The 23,332-nt window shown below is 39.0% G+C and overlaps 2 protein-coding genes across 6 annotated transcripts; one reads left to right on the top strand and one right to left on the bottom strand.

Annotated features, from left to right (window-relative positions):
* LOC109832730 (PWI domain-containing protein C825.05c-like) lies at positions 1,219 to 13,416 on the top strand. 5 transcript variants are annotated; one of them, XM_020400132.1, is made up of 6 exons: positions 8,814 to 8,932; positions 9,014 to 9,107; positions 11,961 to 12,071; positions 12,201 to 12,368; positions 12,573 to 12,722; positions 12,889 to 13,416. In XM_020400132.1, the coding sequence occupies exons 2-6, from the start codon at positions 9,057 to 9,059 to the stop codon at positions 13,264 to 13,266; spliced, it is 858 nt and encodes a 285-aa protein (XP_020255721.1). In that variant the 5' UTR covers positions 8,814 to 8,932; positions 9,014 to 9,056; the 3' UTR covers positions 13,267 to 13,416. The 5 variants fall into 5 exon arrangements, 4 of the variants coding, with proteins under 4 accessions (XP_020255723.1, XP_020255722.1, XP_020255720.1 ...); XM_020400134.1 differs by lacking the exons at positions 8,814 to 8,932; positions 9,014 to 9,107; positions 11,961 to 12,071; ... (1 more) ...; positions 12,573 to 12,722; positions 12,889 to 13,416 and adding exons at positions 1,219 to 1,352; positions 1,471 to 1,587; positions 1,675 to 1,835; positions 2,033 to 2,119; positions 2,254 to 2,363; XM_020400133.1 differs by lacking the exons at positions 8,814 to 8,932; positions 9,014 to 9,107; positions 11,961 to 12,071; ... (1 more) ...; positions 12,573 to 12,722; positions 12,889 to 13,416 and adding exons at positions 1,219 to 1,352; positions 1,471 to 1,593; positions 1,675 to 1,835; positions 2,033 to 2,119; positions 2,254 to 2,363.
* Positions 18,518 to 20,302, bottom strand: LOC109834523 (serine carboxypeptidase 1-like). Its single transcript, XM_020402568.1, has 7 exons — positions 20,252 to 20,302; positions 20,053 to 20,154; positions 19,822 to 19,902; positions 19,631 to 19,737; positions 19,428 to 19,560; positions 18,891 to 19,045; positions 18,518 to 18,713 (listed from the first exon to the last, which is right to left on the bottom strand). Exons 1-6 carry the CDS (start codon positions 20,300 to 20,302, stop codon positions 18,971 to 18,973), a joined length of 549 nt encoding a protein of 182 aa, XP_020258157.1. The 3' UTR covers positions 18,518 to 18,713; positions 18,891 to 18,970.

The following is a 23,332-nucleotide window of genomic DNA, read 5'->3' as shown; positions in this document are numbered from 1 at the left end:
AGCCCCATCCTCTGCTCCTCCGCATTCACCTCCGCTCGTCCCTCCCTAAGCATCAAGCGCCACCCTCCCCTCCCGAAGCACCCGGCCTTGTCCTCCCTTGTCGACCTCTAGCTCATAGCGAGTAGGGGTGGTAGAGTGGGATCTTACAACACTAGCTATAGTTACTCCTGTTAAGAGTTCTACGTAATTAGATGGTTGGAATGGGCTTAGTTTACTGTTGTGTTTGTTTTAGTTTTCATCTGCACTGCCCTACAGTGGCGGAGCCAGTATTTTAATCCTATGGTGTCCTATAGATGCATCGGTATGGTGGAAAATACATCTCTCTCAACATAGGGTTTGTTTGGATTGAGGTGAATGAGGGTGAAGGGAAGTTAGGGGAACCATTCACCTCCATTCACCTTGTTTGGGAACACTTAGGAGGTGAAGTTAATTCACCTCCATTCACCCCCTAATAGTATAAAAATTGTTACCCCCCAAATTGGGGTGTAACCAAGGAGAAGGGAATTCCCTTCCCTTCCCTACCCTTCCCTTCACTCAGTTTCCCTTAACTTCCCTTCACCTCCTGCAAATCCAAACAGGCCCATAAGCTACCAAACTATCATTAAGCTGAAAAAATTCGAACCCGCGCGCATGCTGGGTTCCTTGTGAGATTCGAACCCGCGCGCATGCTGGGTTCCTTGAGACCCTTTTCCGCTAAACCATCTATACTTTTGTTATTTTTATATGTGCTCTATGGTAGCTATTCAGTTTTTACTGATGTCCTGGGAAACCAAAGGCACCCATTCAGCTCCGCCCCTGCTGCCCTAGCTAGTCTTCTTTAGAACTTTACTAGTGGATCAGAATGTATACGGGGCAGTTTAATGACGTTAATTTAGTTTTTATATTAAGTTGCGCTACGTTGTTGTGTTTTTCATAGGGCCGAGCATGGTTCGGTCCAAACTGAAAAAACCGACCGAACCGACCCGAAACTAACAGTTCGGTTCGGTTTCATTGTAGAGCGTTCGGTCGGTTGAAACATTTTCAACCCGAACGTCGCGAACCCACTGTTACCGCAGTACCGTCCTACAAATAGCACTCGTAAACCCTAAAATCACATTTCCAGCCGCCACCTTCTCCAGATCCTCTCCTAGTTCCTCTCTCTCACCCCGAAGCTCCCTGTCCGGCGCCGGCTCGGACTTACCGTCGGCCAAGCCGCAAGGCCGCTAAGCCCGCTAGCCGTCAACCAAACTCCTCAGTCCCTCTTCCTCAGTTCCTCTCTCTCGCTCTCTGTCCGCCTCTCTCACTTCCTCTTTTCCACACTTTCAGTCCATTCTCGCCATAACCCTAGAAAAATGTCGGGGGGTTTCTTCAGGGTGAGCGAAACCCTAACTCTCTCCTCGCTCGTTTCTCGATCTCAATAACCCTAAACTCTCAATTTCATCAGATTCACCCCAAATTTGTAAATTGTTGGGATGATTGATTGATGAGCAGGTGGATATGACGAAGGTGAAGATGGATGTGATCAGGCCGTGGATCGCGACGAGGGTGACTGAGCTCCTTGGATTTGAAGATGAAGTCCTGATTAATTTCGTTTATGGTCTTTTAGAGGCAAAGGCATGCCATATTCTGTAATTTTTAATTTTTTTCATGCCTAAAATTTTCAACTTTGAAACTTGTTTAAAATGAATTATATAGGATGTGGATGGGAAGAAGATTCAGATACAGCTTACTGGGTTCGTGGAGAAGAATACGGGGAAGTTCATGAAGGAGCTCTGGGGATTGCTTCTCAGCGTGCAGAATAATGTCATCGGAGACAGTTCTTGGATGCTAAAGAGGAGGAAACAAAGAAGAAAAAGGTGAGTTTTTTTGGACAAAAGCTTCCATTATCATGTTGAAAAAGAAATAAAGAACAGAGAATGGAAATAAAAAATTATTGTAAATTAACGACAATAGGAAAGAAGATATGGTTTCCTTCCTTCAAATTTGGACTTACCCCCAGTTTGTTCTTTATGTATTAGTATGAATTTTTTAATGAACGTTGTTTATGTTGTAGGCGGAAACAGATAGAATTGCTCAGGAAATTCAGAAGAGGAGAGATAGGGATGGAAGGGAGCCTGAACGAGAGAGAAAGAGTAGATTTGTGAGTTAACTTTTCTGACCAGTTGCTTGTTGTTGTCTGAAGAATTTATCATTTTAATTTTTGCCTGTCTTTATTCCATTGAGCTAGCTTCTCCAATTTTTTGGGTTCATGTCCTTTACCTCAAACCACTGTAGGATGGTGTAGCTGATGGCTCAAAGTTCACGAAGTTTTCTGGACCAAGGGATTCTGATGGACAACCTGAAGCAGATAGAGAAGTCGACGGGAGGCATGCTTCGAGAGCAAAGAATGGGTCAGTAGCTATACTTTTTATTGTTTTTATGCATTTTGCTTTACTCTTGCATTCTATTTGTCTTCTTCCTACATGTTCTGTAATATTCAATGTAGAGATGCATTTTTCTCCCCCTTTTGTTGGATTATGGCAGCTTGGCTGTTTAAGTTCGATGAAGTTAGAACCGACAAACCGAACCGAACCACACCGAACCGACTTGCAACGGTTCGGTTCGGTTTTGAGTAATGGGTGGTTTGGTTTGGTTGTTCAAAATTTGATAAAAACCGAACCGAACCGAACCGTGCTCAGCCCTAGTTTTTCAGATGTACATCTAATTAAGTTTGTGGATCCAACTAGTGGATGATCTAATCGATTTGGATTCAACTCGATAAAAACCCAACGATGCCCTCAGGTCAAAAGACTCATTACGAGAACGTAGTTCTCATTTCTAAGCGAAACTCCACCATGCCCTTTAATTTGGGTTAATAACAAATCTAATACTATTATAAAAGTGTGTTGGTATGTTAAAACATTTCTTCCAAAAATGCCCTTTAAAACACATACATGCTTATATAAAACACATGCATCCATGCATAAACCATACCTTATACATACATAACCCTCAATTAAATTCATTATTATAACCTCCCATTAATGTATTAGTCTCCTATAATTCTCGCTAATTATCACTATCATAATTTAGTATGTAACAAAATCATTTTATATTACACTACAGCAAAACATAAATAATTGTTTTGATTCAATATTATAACCTAATACTATTATTTTTAAAGAAGAATATTACACTACAGCAAAACATAAATACATTATATTATTAGTACGTTGATACAATATCTATATGGTATACTATAAAATACGAATTATGATAAAATACTATTATTTTAATTTTTAAAAGTAATATAAATACATTATATTATTAGTACGTTAAAACTTTGTTCCAAAAAATATCCTAAATAATAACATCAATTGACAACAAATAATACTATATATATCTAATACATGTGCTTATATGCGCTACATATTAATGCACCTTATTTGAGGTCAAAAAAGACAATAGCTAGGTGGTTATTAAAAGGGATGAGCTTTAATTTTCATGAGGAATTGAAAGGTGAATGCATAACCTTAATTGAAGCTAAGGGTTTCATTTAATAAGTCCCTCTCTACTAACGTTAATTTACACCTAATTATGAGAATTCAAATTCTTATTCACTTGTAATAAAAATTGAATTGATGTATTCAATCATTTCTATAGCGAAAGTTATATGTATATGTTGTTCGTATTTGGATAAAGATTAGCTCAATAAGAATAATTAAACTTTTCATTATCTCTTTTTTCTTTTCTAAAAGTCTTCATAATCTTTCGGACTCCACTAATTAAGCTTTTCTCAACCTATTAACACCTCATAATTACTTATGAAGTGTTCTTCATCTCCTCCATCTTATAACCGCCAAACAATCAATCTATAAATACAACCTCTTCTACCCTCACAAATCCCTCATCTATCATGAAAAATAAGTTTCTCCTCCAATATTAAGCTCTTGTCCTCATAATCTTTCTTTCTTTCACTCTCGCAATAGCCCACGAGCTCTCGCCAACAAACTCGATTAGCCTCTATTTGGTATCGTTTATCGACTGCCTTCAAGGATGACGACGTTAGCCTCTAGGATACTGTAGCTTACTATACCTCTAAAATTAAGCTCTTGCTGGACCTTGAGTTATCAGCATGATCTATCTTGATTGAATGTTGAAATTTATTTTTTAGTTTCAGGAATTGATTTCAATGTGATGATAAAGATTTAACCTTTTTTACGTTGGAGTATTATTTGGTATTAGAGGAATATACAAAACAATTAGGGTTCAATTGGGGATGTTCTTCTTCCTCCTAGTATTAATTTGATTAGAGCAATTGAAATTAGAGATGGATTCTTCAACCTAATCTTAAGGGGATCATCTTAAAAACAACCCAACTTACAGGGTTATGGAAATGTACCCCAAAATCAATTTCGGTGTAGGATTCATATTTTTCCATCAAATTTTATTATCTCTTATATAAATAGTATATCATATTAGACCACCTAAAGGGCGTAGGTCAGAAATATAAAAGTGTTAATTTCATATAAGTACCAGGAATTTTAGATTTTTCTCACCAAGCCCTCTAACTACATATAACCGTAAAAAAATGAAATTTTCTTTGTGAGGATTTTTTTTAACTTTGTCATTTGTCATTTACAGCTACCAAGTCCTCCATCCTAATTTGGATTTTTTTATCTCAAGAAGATTTCAAAGAACTTAATTATTTGGAGTTCAGTATGAAAAGTTCAAAAATAGTTCATGGGTATTTTGAGACGTACGCGTTGATAACCTCCCCCTGTCATACTATATTTAGAGACTGCTATTTAGAGACGTACGCGTTGATAACCTCCCCACTCTTTTCCAAAAGTTCCAAAAATACTGGTCTGTTCACATAATGTTCAAAGACAACCTTCAGCTCTTAAGTCTAGCTGTTCACACTGAAGGCGCAGTTACATATTATGCCTGTAAGCTCATACGAAATTGCAGCTAGCTGATTCCTATATATACACCCTTCCTCCTCCAACTTCTTCCTTCGACATCGTTAAACAAGTTCGACGTCCCCTTGGCACGTCGTGGAGTCGTCCTTCGTCGTCGTCCAGTTCCTTGTGTGGATCGCCGTGGCCGCTCTTATATATATAGCGCACGAGAAGCGGTTCCGAGCCTCAATCTGCTCACAGGCTCACCCTCCGAACCTCTGCTCACCCGCTCACCCTCCGAGCCTACTGGCTCATCTCGCTTATATATTCTCACCGCTTTGATCGTGGGTTCTTCAGTGCTCAGACTCACCGGAGGTGACCCGATCCAGCCAGACGACTACCTCTCTCCAGCTTTCCTCCTACTTGTCGATAACCTTCGCTGTCAATGGCTTGATCGGCGTAGTAACCGAGACAAGCAACGGGTTCAAAACCGAACCGGACGGGTTCCAGCCAACCAACGTAACAGGCTACAGCACGTCGTCCCTTCTGTCGCTCGCCACATGGCACTGGGTCAACCCCCTCCTCACCAAGGGCTACGAGTCCACCCTCAGCCTCGACGATGACGTCCGCTCCCTCTCCCCAGAGCACCGCGCCGAGAGGCTGTACGAGAAGTTCCGTTCGATGACGTCCGCTCCCTCTCCCCAGAGCACCGCGCCGAGAGGCTGTACGAGAAGTTCCGTTCCAACTGGCCCGCTCGGGCGTCCCGGGCCCAGCACCCCGTCCGCTCGTGCCCCTCGTTAAGCAAGCTCCTTCTGTTCTCTTCTCTTTGACAAATTTGTTGGCCGTGCTGATTTTCACTGTATTACCATTAGAAACCCTAAAGTAGACGAGCAGGAAAACATACTTCTCTTGTTTGATTAGAATGAAAAAGCAAAAGGAATCGCGATAAAAACATTTAAAAAAATAGTTTAGCATTTTAATCTTATTTCTCGCATAAAAACTTAAATAAAAAATTAGTTTAACACATAAAGTTGTTAAGGGGGTTTTATGATAAAACCGTAAATTTAAAGGGAGTTTCTGATAACTCCTAAATTTAAGGAGAATTTTTTGATTTTTAAAAATTAAGGGGTGTTTTCTGATAATCAAAAGAGGCATAGATTGAAAAATCAACGAGGAACAACCGTTCATTGTCATTGACTAGGAGCGGCTTAGATAGGTTTATATTTTTTTAGGTCTTATAAGAGTTTTGTCACTAAAAGGCTTTAGTGACAACTACGCCTCGTCACTAAAAGGCTTTTGTGTCAACTTTTATAATATATATTGTCACAACTAGTTAAAATTAATTGGCGCTGTCGACTTTCAGTGAAACTTTCAGTAACAACAATGAATTCTCGTCACTGAAACATAACAATTCTGTGACCATAAAAAACATCCGTCACTAAACTTTACTTTTAGTGACAATGTTTGTTTATATAATGTCAGTAAAGCTTTACTTTCAGTGACAAGATTTTTAAAAATTAAGGTGTGTTTTCTGATAATCATCCAAAGTTTTTTTTTCCGTTTTGGGTTGGGGCGGTGGGGGTGTGGGGTGTTTTGCGTTTCTGATACTAAGTCTATTTTTATTACAGAGAAACTATAGGGTATTTAAGTGCTCCTAAACCCTAAAAGCTAGATGCTTATAGTATGGTACCATAACTGAGATGTGTCCTACCTACGTAAAAAGTAAAATAAAAATAAAAAAAAAATAAAAAAAACCAATGACTTTATTGTAATGTCATTGCATGCCTTAATTAACATTTCGGTTTGAGGCTTCAAAACCTCTTAAATGTGCTCATAATTTGCATATCAAGCAGAGAAAAGAGAAATGTCTTAGATGTGATAAAACTTTGGTTAATATAAAATTGGGATAGTTAATATATAACTTGCTTTTAGCAAGTGGAGCTATTTATCTCATAATATAATATATGTGCCTGTGATCGATCTTAATTTATGCAGACAACAGTAAATAAAAGCACAGGGGAGAGTAGCGACAATAGAATCACGAGCATTAGAGTTATTTGCACTTTAACGCTCCAAAGTTTCACCATTGTTTAGCTGATCCGAATTATAAATTATAGAGCTTTAGACATTATTTAATAGAATGTCTTGTTCCCTTCACTGTTCACCTACTTATTCATAATTAATTTATCAAAGTCTGACCCATTTTTATTCATAATCAATAGCCTATTTTTATTTAACAAGAGTCCAGGCCACTTAATTTGTCCAGCACACACTTTATTTAACAAAGTTCATGCCGCTTATTTTGCTCAAGCTCTACTTTATTTTGTTTCTCATTTTCATTTAACAAAGTTTAGCCGCTATTTGTCCAGTGCACACTCTATTTTAACAAAGTTTAGCCCGATTGTTTCTTTCTAAGTCCCTTTGCTTTATTCTCTCACCTTTAATTAACAAAGTCCAGTCCATTTATTTCGTGCAGCCAAAACATTTATTTTATAATATTGGCCCATGCTATTTATCTAACATTTGATTACAACATCTACTCAGGCAACTGGCCCTTATTACATAAAAACAACTAAAACACATATGATAGAGCTCCCTGCCTGGTAGAATCGGCGTAGGAACGTACGAGATCTGCCGGAGCGTGCCAATAGCCTCAGGATGCATCCCGGGAATGAACCCCGGCTGGATTTCATGCTGTTTGAAGCCGAGGCTCGCCTGGCTGCTGGTGCTAGGGGCTAGAGGAAGCTCGGCCCGGCGGCGGCGGCGTTGGTAGAGCGCGAAGATGATTACAACAATGCAGAAAGAGAAGGTGAGGAAGGCGATCACGATGATCTCCGGTCCATGTAATTTCTTTGGTGGTGGTTGATCAGGAGTTGGGGATGCTGCAGAGGCTTCGGGAGGGGAAGGGGGAGCATGATGCTGGGGGACAAGGTCGGGTGCTTCAGGAGGTGAGGATGGCACGTGATGCTTAGGGACGAGCGGAGGTGAATGCAGAGGAGCAGGCGATGGGGCTGAATAAGCCATTAGTTATGCATGAATGAATTGATCAAGAATGAAGATGAAGAAGAAAGAGAAGCTACAGAGCAGGTAAATGTTAATCGGGATGCTGCAGGGCGGGGGGCATGTAAGGTGAGGGCAGTGGAATGCCAACTGAAGTAGTACAAGTCTTCTGAATCAGAAATCATGATTCTTAGCTACGAGACCTACGCCCTAGCTAGCCAGCTGCAGAAATCATGATCATCACACCAGCCTAATTAATTGACCTCTCAAAATTTGGCATAATAAGCTGTCAGATTTTAAGAGCTAAAGGATACTTCTTGACTTAATTAAATTGAACTAGCTTCCACACAAATATATTTCATTCCTTGTTTATTTTGATGAGAAATGGAAAGAAATGTGCGTATTAATGATTCAACAGCTAAGCATGGAAGGAAAAAGGAAAAAGGAAAAAAAAAACCCTTGACAAAAATTTGTGCTTGTGCTCTTCAAATCTGACAGCTTATTATGTCAAATTTTGAGAGGTCGATTAATTGGGCTGGTGTGATGATTATGATTTCTGCAGCTGGCTAGCTAGGGCGTAGGTCTCGTAGCTAAGAATCATGATTTCTGGTTCAGAAGACTTGTACTACTTCAGTTGGCACTCCACTGCCCTCACCTTACATGCCCCCCGCCCTGCAGCATCCCGATAAACCTTTACCTGCTCTGTAGCTTCTCTTTCTTCTTCTTCATCTTCATTCTTGATCAATTCATTCGTGCACAACTAATGGCTTCTTCAGCCCCATCCCTTGCTCCTCCTCTGCATTCACCTCCGCTCGTCCCTAAGCATCACGTGCCATCCTCACCTCCTGAAGCACCCGGTCTTGTCCCCCAGCATCATGCTCCCCCTTCCCCTCCCGAAGCCCCTGCAACATCCCCAACTCCTGATCACCACCCAAGAAATTACATGGACCGGAGATCATCGTGATCACCTTCCTCACCTTCTCTTTCTGCATTGCTGTAATAAACCTATAGAAGTGAGTGTTGATGACTGGGATTGGCTAGTTAAGGAACATTATTTTTCTTCAAAATTTCAGGTATTAATCTCCTAATTTTATTAATTTTGTTCCATGTATATTGTTGGATTGTTGAAATTATCTTTTAATCTTGATGTATAGAAAGCAAGCCAACAAAATACACTTAACAAAGGCAAAAGAAAAGATGCTCCACCACACGAGCAGCAAACCCTTTAGACAAATTGCGTGTGAATTGGTATACATTCAAAACTAATTTCCTATTTATTTAAAACTACTTTGTTTTTTAGTTTGATGCTGTACTCATTTTTATTTAATATTTGAATAAGGGTGGCAAGTCAGGAAATCCACCTGATGTGGCAAAAATGTTTCATGAAACTCGAAAGAAAGCTAATGAAACACTAGATACTGGGGATCAAGATAAATATGTAAGTAGAATATGTGTTTAAGTTTGATAATGATGCATTATATAGTACTAACATATGAATTTAATTTTTATAGGATCAAATTGTTCAAGTCAAACAAGCAAATCCTTCACTTTCTGACATTGAGATAGTTGAGAAAATCTGGGGGAAGCAATCTCATGGTCACATCACTGTATTTGGTGGCGGGACTACTTCGAAAATTTTGAGAGGACCGCTCCCTAGTCGATCTGATCTGGAAGCACAGGTTATATAAGAAAAGAGAAAGAACCAGATGCTTCAACAACGCTTAGATGAGCAGGAGCAACAACAAATGATGTCTGAGTTGGAGTCACAAGTGAAAGCTATTTAAGAACTTTTTTTAGGCAATCACTTTCATTGACTCCTCAAACTCGAGAACGTGTGCGGGACTAGGTAATTATTTTTTGTAAAATTTCTTATATACTTTTATGAAAACTAAAACTAATTAAAACAGTAAACTAAGCCTACTACAACATCTTAACAGGAGTAACTAGCTATGAGCTAGAGGCCGGCCGATAAGGGAGGACGGCGGCTTCGCAGATGGGACATGCTCCACGGGTGGGCAGGGCGCGGCACGCACACTTGATGTGTGCGGTGTGGTGGCATGGTTCCAAGATGACGAGTCGGTCGGTAGCGAAGTATGGTTCCCTGCACATGCAGCAAATGTGGTCGAGCTCCCTGCCGGGTAGTATCGGCGTAGGGACATATGAGATCTGTCGGAGCGTGCCAATGGTGTCAGGACGCATCCCGGGAATAAACCCCGGCTGGATTTCGTGCTGTTGGTAGCCGAGGCTCGCTTGGTTGCTGCCCGTGCTAGGTGCCAGAGGAAGCCCAACCTCCGATTGTCGACGTTCCTGCTGTTGATCAGTCGACAGCTGTTGAGCATCCTGCTGACGACGCGGCGACGGCGAGTGCGAAGATGATTACACCAGCAGCGAAAGCGAAGGCGATCCCGATTACCTTTGGCCCGTGTAATTTCTTGGGTGGTGGTGTTGAATCAGTGAGTCGGGGATGCCGCCGCATGGGCTTGATGATTCTGGGGGGGTGGAGAAGGGAAGGTGGTGGTGGTTCAGGAGGGGAAGGGGAGCTTGATAAGTAGGGATAAGGCCGGGTGCTTCGGGAGGGGAGGGGGGTGGCTTGAAACGTAGGGACGAGCGGAGGTGAATGCAGAGGAGTAGGGGATGGGGCCTGAAGAAGCCAATTAATTGTGCATAAACGAATTAATCAAAAAATGAAGGAGGAGGAGGAGGAGCTCGTCAAGCCACAGAGCTTAGGTGCATCCGACAGTCTCTATTAAGCATTTGCCTTTAATTAATTTGTGTCGGTCCTTCCAACTGGCCTGGAGGGAGGGAAGGAAGGAAGAAAGGCGGATAATGATATGCTTCTTCTCGCATGCACAAAGCAGATTAGTTAATTGGGCGCCTCGGCCCGGCCCCACACTCCTAATTAAGGTTCCCAGAAGAAACTGCTATTGGTGGTGGTGGGTTCCTGCTGCTTAATTGGCTAGACTGCTTTGAGCTTGCTTAATTTCACGCGGGCGTCAGTCGGTACGTACGTAGAGAAGCTAGCTAGCTTTTCTTTTCTTGAAGAAGTTAAGTTGCTGATCGATGGTGCTATATATCGTAGCTAGGATTAGAAGTAGTTGCCTAGAGTACTAGCTTGGGCTAGCTAAGCCAACTGCCCTACTAATCAGTAATCATGCATGATCACCCGCAACCTCTCTCAAACCCCATGTGACCAGAGCAAACAACCCAATTAATCGATCACCTCTCAAAATTTGGCATAAATATTATAAGCTGTCAGATTTGATGGGCTAAGGGATACGTTTTGGCTTTTAATTAAATAAATTGAACCAGCTTCCACACGAATATATTTCATTCCTTATATATTTTGATGAGAAATGGAAAGAAATGTGCGTATTAATGATTCAACAGCTAAGCATGGAAGGGAAAAGGAAAAAAGGAAAAAAAACCCTTGACAAAAATTTGTGCTTGTGCTAATAAATTCATCCGTAAATAAGATTTGGAACTCAATATATATATATATATATATATTATATAATATATTATATTATATATATATCTCCATCTAATTATAGAAACCTAAATGGAAATCATGTAGTAACCATATTTGTATCCATCCTATTAAAGGACTGCATACATGACCTTAACCATTGTCCTCAAGCGAGAAAATAAACAAAATGGCATTCACACGGCTCTACGGTGTAGGGCTTATTTTCCTTTACCTTGCCCTTTGTGGCAAATGGAGGAGTTGATGCTTGATGGTAATAGAGAGCAGGGAACGAACCACTCTGATATATATATATATATATATATATATATATATATATATATATATATATATATATATATATATATATATATATATATATATATATATATATATATATACACACACACACACACACACACACTTTTTCTTATTCTTTGCGTCCAATTAATAGGATAGATTGTGCCACTTTAATTCACTGATTGTTTAATTGGTTAATACATGCATTTTTATGGATATTCACTTCTAGTGATAAAACTGTTGTTCTTGCATCCGATTATCTATATATGTATACCAAAAAAAATTATTTTTTGGGAGTAACCTCAAATTTTTACGCTGGAAATATTTTTTGGATGCAGAACAAGGACTCCCATAAAATAGATGGCAGAGAAAAGGTTCAGTTTCGAGGAAAAAATTATACTTCTAATGATACTATTGCTATGAATGCCGTATCTAATCGCCTTCAACATGTGAGACTAATTCGCAAGTTATTTGAAATTGATTAGTTTATTTAATTACATTTTATGAACTTAATTAAAATCTTGATTTACTACGCATATATGTAGTTTTCATCCCTTTCTATTCATTTTCATGTTCAGTTTGCAATATATCGAAGTGGCGAAGGACAATACGGAACTGAAACCGGACTCGTCGTCTACGCGTTACCAAAAGTTCAACATGACCAGTTTACTACAGTATCTGTTAGTGTTTCTGGTGGCTTGGATGGTCCGACTGAATATTTCAATTCAATAGTAGTCGGATGGCATGTGAGTAATTAATGATTATGAAATCGTACTATATATAGCACTTACTAGACTACATGATTATATATTCACGTTTTGCATGCTAGGTACACGTATACTAATTTTTTCACTTATTGGACGGTAAGTTTTATCTTAATGATGGTATATAATAATGTTTAGGTGCATGTTAATTATCATAGTTATGACACTTGATGCGTTGTATGCAAGGCTGATGGTTACCGAGCTACAGGCTGCTACAACCTTAAATGCGAAGGTTGCGTACCTCGGGCTAAGCCTTCCAAACTTCCGGGATTTAAGATTTATCCAGTTTCGGAATATAATGGAGTCCAAAGAGTTGTCAAAGTTAAAATCTACAAGGTGATACGATTATCCTTTTTGACTTCTTCCAACTGATCCTAAATATCTTCATTGTTCTCTTAAGATATAGGATATAAAAGTTTCTATTATTGTTATGAAGAATGATATTTTGTTATTCAGCTTTAATCTTCTGGGTTTAAATATGCTTTATGATTTATGGTGACAGGATGAGAAAACTGAAAATTGGTGGCTGCACGTGGACGATTCACCAATAGGCTACTGGCCGAAAACTTTATTCAAAAGTCTATCTGAAAGCGCCCAAGAAATCAATTGGGGTGGAAGCGTCAACTACGGCGATGACGAGGAAGGTCCTCCGATGGGTAGCGGTCACTTTCCTGAAGAAGGCGAGAGTAGGGCAGCAGCGATCCAGAGCATCCGGTTCGTGAACAAACTCGGGGAGCTCTATAACTTGACGAAAGACGAAGTTCGTTCTTATGTCGACAGAAGCGATTGCTATAGGGTGGGGGAGTTTTTTGCCGAAGAGAAAGGATTCAAGTTTTATTTTGGTGGCCTTGGTGGAATTCTAGGTAGTTGCGCGCACTAGCGAACTTAATCGCCATAAAATTTCTTCTTTTTGAGATCCACAAGTATAAATCTAGCTGACGAGCAAATGATGTTAATTTTATTGGAACGAATATATACGTAATTGGTTTCTATAACACTAGATTCATGTTATCTTATTTTCCGTTAGATATAATCGTTCACATATTATTTGCTATGGTAGTTTGTTTTAGGGAAAATTTGCAAAATAGACCGTTTTTATAAAATAATTAGCGAAATAGACCACTTTTGAGAGTAATTAGCAAAATAGACCTCTTTTTGACAAAAGAGGTCGATTTTAAAAAAATGGCTTCAGAAAACATACGGGACTACTAGTTCCGTATGTTTAAAGCTAACTAAACTAATGATTAGTGCACTAATTATTAGATTAGTTAGCTTTAAACATACGGGACTAGTAGTCCCGTATGTTTTCTGAAGCTATTTTTTCAAAATCGACCTCTTTTTGGCCTATTGGCAAAAAAGATGTCTATTTTGCTAATTATTTTTAAAAGTGGTCTATTTTGCTAATTACTTTATAAAAACGGTCTATTTTACAAAATTTCCCTTTATTTTATTATCAAAAGAATGAACAGAATTTTATTTCAACTTTTATTAACAAGACTAGCTTGTATTATAATTCTAGGCAATATGCTAATAAATGTATACCTAAAAGCAAAACCTTTAATTTTTCTCCAAGAACTTATCACATCAGCTCTTTTCTACTTAAAATTTTTGGCTGGATGAAATATATTCATCCGGGCCGTCCGCAAAAATCTAAATCATTTTAAGGACGACACGTAGAAAACATTATCAATTTAAAAAAAATGCATAAATATTCCAAATAATTAATTTTAATGATGAATAACAAATTTCGATTTCTTACTATAAAAAAGCGTTTGAATAATGATAGATGTCGGATTGTTTAAAAAAAAATCTATTTACTTTTCTGAAATTATATAGCATATTAAAATTTTTCCTATTTACTATAACAAATACTTAAAATATTAATTATATATAATAAAATCATTTACAAAATTTTATTTTCCAAATTATATATAACTAATTTACGAATAATCTGGAAAGGAAACTGATTAGTTAAGTTATTAATTAGATTTTAATAAGTATGCTCTTTTTAAAGAGTTTGTTAATTACCATATTAGTTAAGATTTGATCATGATTACTAAAATAATAAATAATAAAAGGGAAAAATGTGTCCATGCCCCAAAAACAGAAACTGTGACCCAGTCCATTATATTTTGGGCCATGTGATTCAGCCCCAAAAGTAGCATTTAATGTTTCAAGGCCCATTCACGTCAGCAGTATAAAAAAAAGAATGTATTTTGGAAAAAAAACATGAAATTACCCCTCCACTTATCTTTCCCAGATGCCGGTTCCCAAAAACATGAAAAGTGACGTCCCGATTTAGATGCGAAAAAAAGAAGAAGAAGATGAGTAGCTTTTAATGTACGGTTTTTCTATAGAGTGCCCTTGGGCACTCTATAAGAGATGAGAGAGATAGAGAGAAATGAATGAGGAGGGGGCCCCCTGATTTGCATTGGGATCCTCTCTTCATTTATTTCTCTCTATCTCTCTCCTCTCTTATAGACTTCATTTATTTCTCTCTATCTCTCTCCTCTCTTATAGAGTGCCCAATGGCACTCTATAGAAAAACCGTTTAATGTAATAGCTGTAAGAGAACTATACATAAGCTGACAAAACATTAAATGAGTTATTACTACCTACAGAATGTGCATATAGACAAGGACAAAAAGAATCCACTTTCCTTGACGCAAATTGGAAAAGCCTGGCCCAAGTGCCATTGTGGCCTGATGAATATAGGCTGGTCAAGTCAACGTTAAGGCCCATTGAAAAACTAACTGCCTCTCACTGGCCCCACAAGATATGCAGTCTGTAATAGAACGCTAAATTTCGGAAAACCCCCTTAATTTTTGAAAATGATGAGACAATGGCCCATAACTTTCGGAATATTCAAAAACCCATTGTGTTCGGTTTATTTAATATAAATTATTTAATTACTAGTCCCTCGTATATTCAATAATTTCGAGTTTGTCCCCCAAATCATTAGAATTGCTATTAGATCCCTCAATTAATCACATTGCTTGCAATTAGGCCCCGCTGTCTAAATTAATAGCTCCTCAGGTGATAGGGGTAGAGTTAACTAAATTTCACATATTTAATTACCATAGTGCTTTTAGGTTAAAGTTTCCCCAAAATGCCTAATTCCATCCTCTGACCTCTTTTTTCAAGGTAAAGGTTTTATAATTAATTGGGTTGTTTGCTCACATGGGTTTGAGAGGACGTTGGTGATTATGATTACTGATTAGCAGGGCAGTTGTCTAGCTAGCGCGTAGGTCTTGTTGCCCATGAGTACGAGAAAGTAAGAATCATGATTTCTGGTTCAGAAGCGTTCAACTCAGCCTCTTTTTTTGGAAAAACGAATAAGATACTATATATAAAGAAAAAGATTACAGAATGTGAATACAAAGAAATCAAAATCATCAAATAGGCGAAGGGCGGTATGACGATCACATTTGTACCAAAACGGATGATATTAGACGAAAAGATGCAAATATGCTGAAAGTGGTATACTAGTTAAAAAGCAATGCCAGCGGTCTCAAGAGCATTCAACTCAGTCACACCTACTTTCAGGTTAATTTTCATAAAGTTCAGAGTTTTCTTATTTAATTGTTTTTAAATTAAGTTGCCTTGTACTTATATCGAACTTTTGGTTACTGGCACATGCAGTTTAAGGTTCGGTGGTAATTTTGAATCCAACATAGTTGTATTTAGGAATTCACATCATCGATCACTAAAATAAAAATTACCTTGTGTCAGGGTTATGACTGTTGCTAGAGGAGCGAGCACGAACATCTTCTAGAGCACTATTAGCTTCCTTAGGAGACCTTGTGCATGCTATAAGTTTTGCAATAGCAGAAGGATCTGTTGTTTGTCCAAATGTTTCTGTCAAAAGTTTGCCGAAACCTTGAAGCATTTCTACCTTCTGTGCTTCAAACATTTTCATCATCTCCTTCTTAACCTTTTGTGATATAGTTTGAACAACGGACTCTGGAACATGATCACACGGATCCACAATCTTTTTATCTTTGTTTTGAAGCATAGTTTGAGTTACACCCCTTCCTCGAAGGTGTACACATCTAGCCCACTACCACATATTTTGAGCAAGTGCGACGGTTCTCAAACCGCCTCATATGCTGCCGTTGCCCTACCTCTACCATAACGGTTTTGAACTCTATTGCGACGGTTTTTTGAACCGTTGCCCCCGCATCTAACGCAACGGTTTTAAAAGGTAAGCGGTTTTTAAGCCATTGCAACGGTTTTGATTGAGCTATTGCGACGGTTTTTAAGCTATTGCAGCGGTTTTGATTGAGCTATTGCGACGGTTTTCAAGCTACTGCAGCGGTTTTTTTAGATATTACAACAGTTTTAAAAGACCTAACTCAACGGTTTTAGTAGGCTAAAGCTATGGTTTTGATAAAGCTACGACAACAGTTGGAGCTATTGCAACAGTTTTAAAAGACCTAACGCAACGGTTTTAGTAGGCTATAAGTATGATTTTGATAAAGCTACGGCGACAGTTGGAGCTAATGCAACAGTTTTAAAAGACCTAACGCAACAATTTGGATTGAGCTATCGTAACAGTTTGGATCGAGCTATCGCAGCGGTTTTAATCGAGCTATCGCAACGGTTTTAATCGAGCAATCGCAACTGCTCAATCGAAGCTGTTCTTGGTTTCCTATGTCAAAATAATTATAGTATTCAATTACCTGGACAATCTTTTTAAGAACATGGCCAAGTCAAATTTTAATACAAAATATAAAAGTGATTATGTTGAGCATAATCAACCATAATGATAAGTGCCAACATACATCAGTATAGTATAAAAACTACAAAGTATTAAATCCACACTACCAACATTTCAACTCAGAAAATATCGTACCGAACTAACATTCAAACAATGTACATCAACATTTGATTACAAAACATGAAACTTCTCGGTCAAAGACTATATTCTCTATTTGTTTCCAAAAACTTGTTCCTCAATGTCAAATACTCACTAGGAACCTGTCAGTATCAATCTCAATCTTGGCTTTCATCAATTTCGGTTCAAAAGATTCATATATCAAAGCCATCTTGACCGCATTCTCCTATTTAAGTCTTTATATCCCCTAAAAAAGGCTAAAGTTATCAAGAGCATCTAATCACAGCCATATTCGTCACCCTTATCCATAATCCCAACAGGGAATGAGCGAAGGGGGTCTTTTTTAAGTCACTTAAACATTATTCGGACAAAGCGGAGATAAACCAGTTTAGTTACTAAATAGGTTTAGTTATATGAACAGAGGAAATAAAATCACTAAAACATATGAGTTATGCCGTCCTCAGTGACTACCATGGACTCTTTGAGGTATTATCACAAAACTATCACATACTTTTCTGAAAGCACATGGGCAGCGTTCTACTGATTTGAAAGTTATGATATATTTCTCTAATTGAAGTAGTTTGCATATGATACAAAAATTGATAAATATATCTGGGAGCAGAAACAATACCGATTCAATGGCATAGCAAGGGACCATCAAGATAACACCAACCAGAAACTTCTGCTCCTGTAATTTCACAGACAAAAAAACAAAATTAAAAAAAATCCAAATCAAGCTCAAAAATAACAACGAAGATGACCGATGACGACGACGATGACGAGAAGCAAAACCTCAGGATTCTTGTAAGCGGAGAGGTGTTGAAACAAGAGGTGCGTGAACAGCGACAGCGAGACTACTACAAAAACCCATAGAACAAAAAACCATAGACTAATAATATGTGGCACATGCTGAGAAGAGAAACCGGATTTTGAATAACCGCCTTCAATATCAAAATTTTCTTTAAGTTAATTGAACTATGAACATAGACATGTGAGGGTAAAAGTGTCAAAATTTTACCCTCTAAGTGAAAATTTTGACTCTTTTACTCTCTTAAGTGAAATTTGGGAAGATATTGCTCATGGGTGAAATTAGTCTGTCTATGTGAGGGTAAAAGTGTCAAAAGAATTTAACTCCCTGGTCTACTTGCAACAAGGTAGCTACAGGGGCAGTAAGTTCAACAAGTTGGTTTTTTTTAGGGAGTGTCGCGGGGGGGAGGGGGGGGGATCTATGTGCAATTAATCCATATTCTTTTAAAGGAAAAGATTACATGGGGACTTTGGTTACGAACAAAGGTTTATGCAAATTTATTGGCAACGGTACAATAGAATTTCTTCCATGACTAAAATAGTGATAAGCAAAAAGGTAGGGTAAATACCCTGCAACTTGGTCATTAAAATACCATGGCCTCCATAAATCTACAATCTTATATCCCATTGATCTAGTCCATGCTTCACTTCCAGTAAAAGGCACGCACATGTCATGGTCACCGCTGAGTCAAAATGTGAAAATAGAAAGATCACCATTTGATATTACACAATCTAAATACAAATTAGACTCACCTTCTCATTGGTAAAGTGAATACTGTGTTTTTAAAATGAATGTTTCTTGAATTAATAAAATAAATATTGTGTTACATCTAAAGGAAACAAACTAATTAAAGGAATACCTGAAAATAAGTGCACGATATCCTAAGGAAATAAGGTACTTGTGATACTTGATCATGCTTCCAGCATTATGAGTAAATATCTAGTTTACCGGTTGTGCATGAATTGCAGTCCTCACAGCTTCATTGTTCAACCATACAGTTGCAACTCGGTCATCCTGTGGTCTCGCATAATCAGCTTACTTTTAAAGTGATACTTCGTTTGAAAATTTAAGGAGTATAAAGAAATTGCTTTGAATTTGATAAGGAGAAAAACATTTATGCTAACCACCATTTTTACAAGACACAAGAAGGAAGGGTAGCTATTTTTTCAGTCAAAATAGCTTTTAAACAAGCTTTTTCATATGTACATGTTTGGTAACATCCCAAATACGCTAGCTTTTAAGTTCTATTTAAAAAGTTCAGATTTCTCAACTTTTTAAAAACTAGCTCATAAATTATCTGAATAAGCTAGGCTTAACCAAGCAAATAACTATTCTACCTAGAACAACCACCACTAGCTAACATAGCTTAAAAGCTCCCAAACTTTGTCGTACTTACTGTGCATAGAGGTTTTTTGCGTCCCAGCTCTGTCCATGTTGGAACACGTCCAGCTCTGACCGTAGCTCTGAAAGGCCATGAGCGGCCAAACATTCTCCTCCTCACATGCAGCGGTCTATCGGTCTCCCCAAGCCTTCTGAAAAGGCCATGAGCGGCCAAACATTCTCCTCCTCACATGCAGCGGTCTATCGGTCTCCCCAAGCCTTCTGAAACTAGAAGGCAGCCTGATATCATCAGCTGAAGAATATCTTATTTCAGGATGATGGTAGCATGGCTCAAGAACGTCGTAGATATTTAAATCCTTAAGCTCCTGTATGATAGTAAATCAAAAAGAAATTTAGATCGAGCATCAAGGTGAAACTTTTCGCTATCAGTAGTTAACCAGTTGAATTACCTGGTCAACTTTGTTTAGCTTCTCTTCGCAGGTTTCATTTACTGGGTTCCAATAACTTCCTTGACAAGCAGACTTAACTTCCTGCAATTAGCAGCATGTAAGGACTCGTGCTATGATGATTTACTTCTAATTTCTTCGAATTTAAAATTCAACCCACATCGGTTTTACACAGGATTAAACTATTGATATGGTGGTCATATGCCTATGTTACCTAATAGGAATGTCACAAACCTGAAACAAATCATTTGATATAAGACCCATTCCATTTGCAAATGGCACAAAAGCATCCCCATCGAATTGCTCATCCGTGCATCCATTTCCTATCATATAGCCCTGCCTCAAATATAGGCAAAGTTAAAAAAGGAAATGGAAAAAAACCCTCTATTCATTTGTCATAAAAGATTGACAATGAAATGTCCTGGTGGTTTACCTTGAACTTCAGTGCAGGCTTTACACTGGCGATTATTCCTGTAGACGACATGGAAAATGCTTACAGAATCATGAATGTTCAGCTCTATTAGTACATGAACATCATGGCAAATGCTTGCCTCATCAATTATGCAACATTCTCAAGAATCGGATATTGAGAGTCATGTTTTTAAAAAGATAAAAATTTCACGCTTCAGCTCAATCAATCAATACTATACCAATGAAACAAAAACCTGATTGCATATTTTTGCCTTTGGAACGAGAACGTCCACTAATTTCCTAACATGATTCATCCATGGCTGTTTTCGGATTCTGAGGAGGATATAACAGACCGTTTTATAGTTTTAACTAAAAAAACCATGAGATGCAGTAAAAAAAATAGGAGAGTACTAGCCATCAATTGACAAGGGTTTCATTAAGCCTAGAAGTCCAGATAACATTTTCCTATTCTAAAACTGAATGATGGCAATGCGCAATTGCACACAAAGAAAATAGGGGGGAAAAGAACAAATACCTCTCCTTTTCCAAATATAAGCCTAGAAAACAAAACACATTCTTCATCACAAGCCTCAACGTCCCAACAAGCAAAATTCAACGCCCATTCTTCATCACAAGCCTCAACGTCCCAACAAGCAAAATTCAACGCCCTACCATCAGTTCGAGCTCGCTTTCCAGCGGAAGCATTGCGGTTGTTTACCTACAAGAAAAATCCCACAAAACAAAAGTTACCCGCAGAAATTCATTTTCCGGGAAACGACCAGATAATTGTAAAACACTAGCGGCTAATTAGGCCTCGTAAACAACACCAAAACATATCAAATTAAGGCCATATGCTCTAAAATTACCGATTTTAAGTACCCTTTAAACTTTAGTCGTTAAAACTAACCCGAGTCGTGATCCTAACCATAAAAAAGAATCAGGGTAGTGAATCTATATCCACACTCTAACCCTAACCCTAACCCTAAGCCAAGCAACGCTAGGGTTTCTAGTAAAAACAATAGGAAAATCAACCCTAGATCAAGGGCGGTGAGATCTCTAAAAACAAGACTGAGAAATCGAGGGGAGTTTGTAGAACCTGAGACATGGCGATGGATCGGGGTCGAGATCTGCGGGAAAAACTTCGAGCCGGCGGGAGAGGAATCTTGAGGGGAGGGAAATATTTGGGGGAGGAGGTGCGGGGGCGGTCGGATTTTAGGGATTTTAGGGATTTCATTTGAGAGAGAGAGATTTGGTTACGGTCAGACCGGGCTTTACAAACTCAACTCCTAAACCCATTAACAAATATTAAGCCTATGAACAATTATTTGGTCTATGGCAACGTTTTTCACTAAATGTTGTATTAGTTACTGTAAACCGTTACGATAGATATCTAACGTACCAGTTAGGCCAATGTCTGGTCTCGTACAGACCATAGCGTACATCAAGTTTCCGATAGTTGAGGCGTAAGGTACCTGAGCCATACTCTCTTTCTCTTCTTCTGACTGAGGAGACTGATCCTTCGATAGACGAAAATAGCTGGCCAAGGGTGTGCTCACAGGCTTGGCGTTGCCCATGTTAAATCTCTGCAAAACACGGTTGATGTACTCTGTCTGAGATAACTACAAGAGACCTCTCTTCTTATCTCTCGTGATTTGCATTCCAAGGATCTTCTTCGCTGGACCTAAGTCCTTCATGTCAAACTCCTTTGACAGCTGCTTCTTCAAACTTTTGATATCCTCCATATCTGCTCCTGCAACCAACATATCATCAACATACAGTAGTAGGATGATATAGCTGGACTGATATCTTTTGAAGTAGCAACAATGGTCGGCGTTGCACTTTTGGAAACCTTCCTTATGCATAAAGCCGTCAAACTTTATGTACCACAGCCTTGGGGCTTGTTTCAGGCCATACAAGCTCTTCTTGAGTCTGCACACCGGGTTCTTCTTCTTTTCTTCTGAGAAACCTTCTGGCTGGTGCATGTACATCTCCTCTTCTAGATCTCCGTGAAGAAACGCCGTCTTCACGTCAGTTATACTCATCACGGTCCTGATAGTATTAAGCTTCACCACGGGAGCGAAAATATCGGTGTAGTCAATTCCTTCCTTCTGCTGGAAACCTTTGACAACTAGCCGGACCTTATATCTTCTGGAACCATCCTGCTCCTCTTTCACCCGGTACACCCATTTGTTGTGGAGTGCCTTCTTACCCGTGGGCAACTCAGCTAGTTCCCACGTCTGGTTTGAGATGAGAGACTTCATCTCATCTTTCATGGCAAGCTCCTACTTGCTCGCATCTCCACACTGACAAGCTTCATCATAGCTTTCAGGCTCCCCATCATCTGTCAATAACAGATAGTTCATGTATCTCCTGTTGGGTACAGGAGGACGAGAAGATCTTCTTAATATCGGAGCTGGTGCGTCGGGCTCCTGCGCACCATCTTGTCCAGCAGGCTCTTCTGGCTGAGGATCCTCTGCATTGGGTTCTTCCGAGAGGTTACTCGGGACATCATCTGCATCCACAAATATTGACTCGCTCTCTGAGTCATCTATCTTGTGCATGTCCTTGTACATCACCTTCTCGTTGAATATCACATCTCTGCTCCTGATCACTTTCTTGTTTTCGTTATCCCAAATGCGGTAGCCGAACTCATCTTCACCATAGCCGATGAAAGTGCATTTCTTTGACTTGGGATCAAGCTTATTCCTGCCTTGATCACTAATATGCACGTAAGCTACACAACCGAAAACTTTAAGATGTGAGAGTTTTACCTCCTTTCCGCACCATACCTCCTCTGGTATTCTGTGCTCCAATGGAACCGATGGACCTCGGTTGATCAAGTAAGCTGCTGTGTTGACCGCTTCTGCCCAGAACTGCTTCGGTAGGCCTGATTGTACTCGAATGCTTCTGGCTCTCTCCGTCAACGTTCGGTTCATTCGCTCAGCTACACCATTTTGCTGAGGCGTGCCGGGCACGGTTCTCTCCATTCTGATCCCGTGCTCATAGCAGAACTTCTTGAATCCGGTGTCTTCATACTCACCGCCATTGTCGGTCCTGAGCTTCTTTATTCTCAGACCGGTCTCATTCTCGACCATAGCTTTCC

This window comes from Asparagus officinalis, chromosome 3, assembly GCF_001876935.1.
Source record: "Asparagus officinalis chromosome 3, Aspof.V1, whole genome shotgun sequence".
Lineage (NCBI taxonomy): Eukaryota > Viridiplantae > Streptophyta > Magnoliopsida > Asparagales > Asparagaceae > Asparagus > Asparagus officinalis.
The sequence above is the reverse complement of the archived record's forward strand: the minus strand, read 5'-3'. Positions and strand labels throughout refer to the sequence as shown.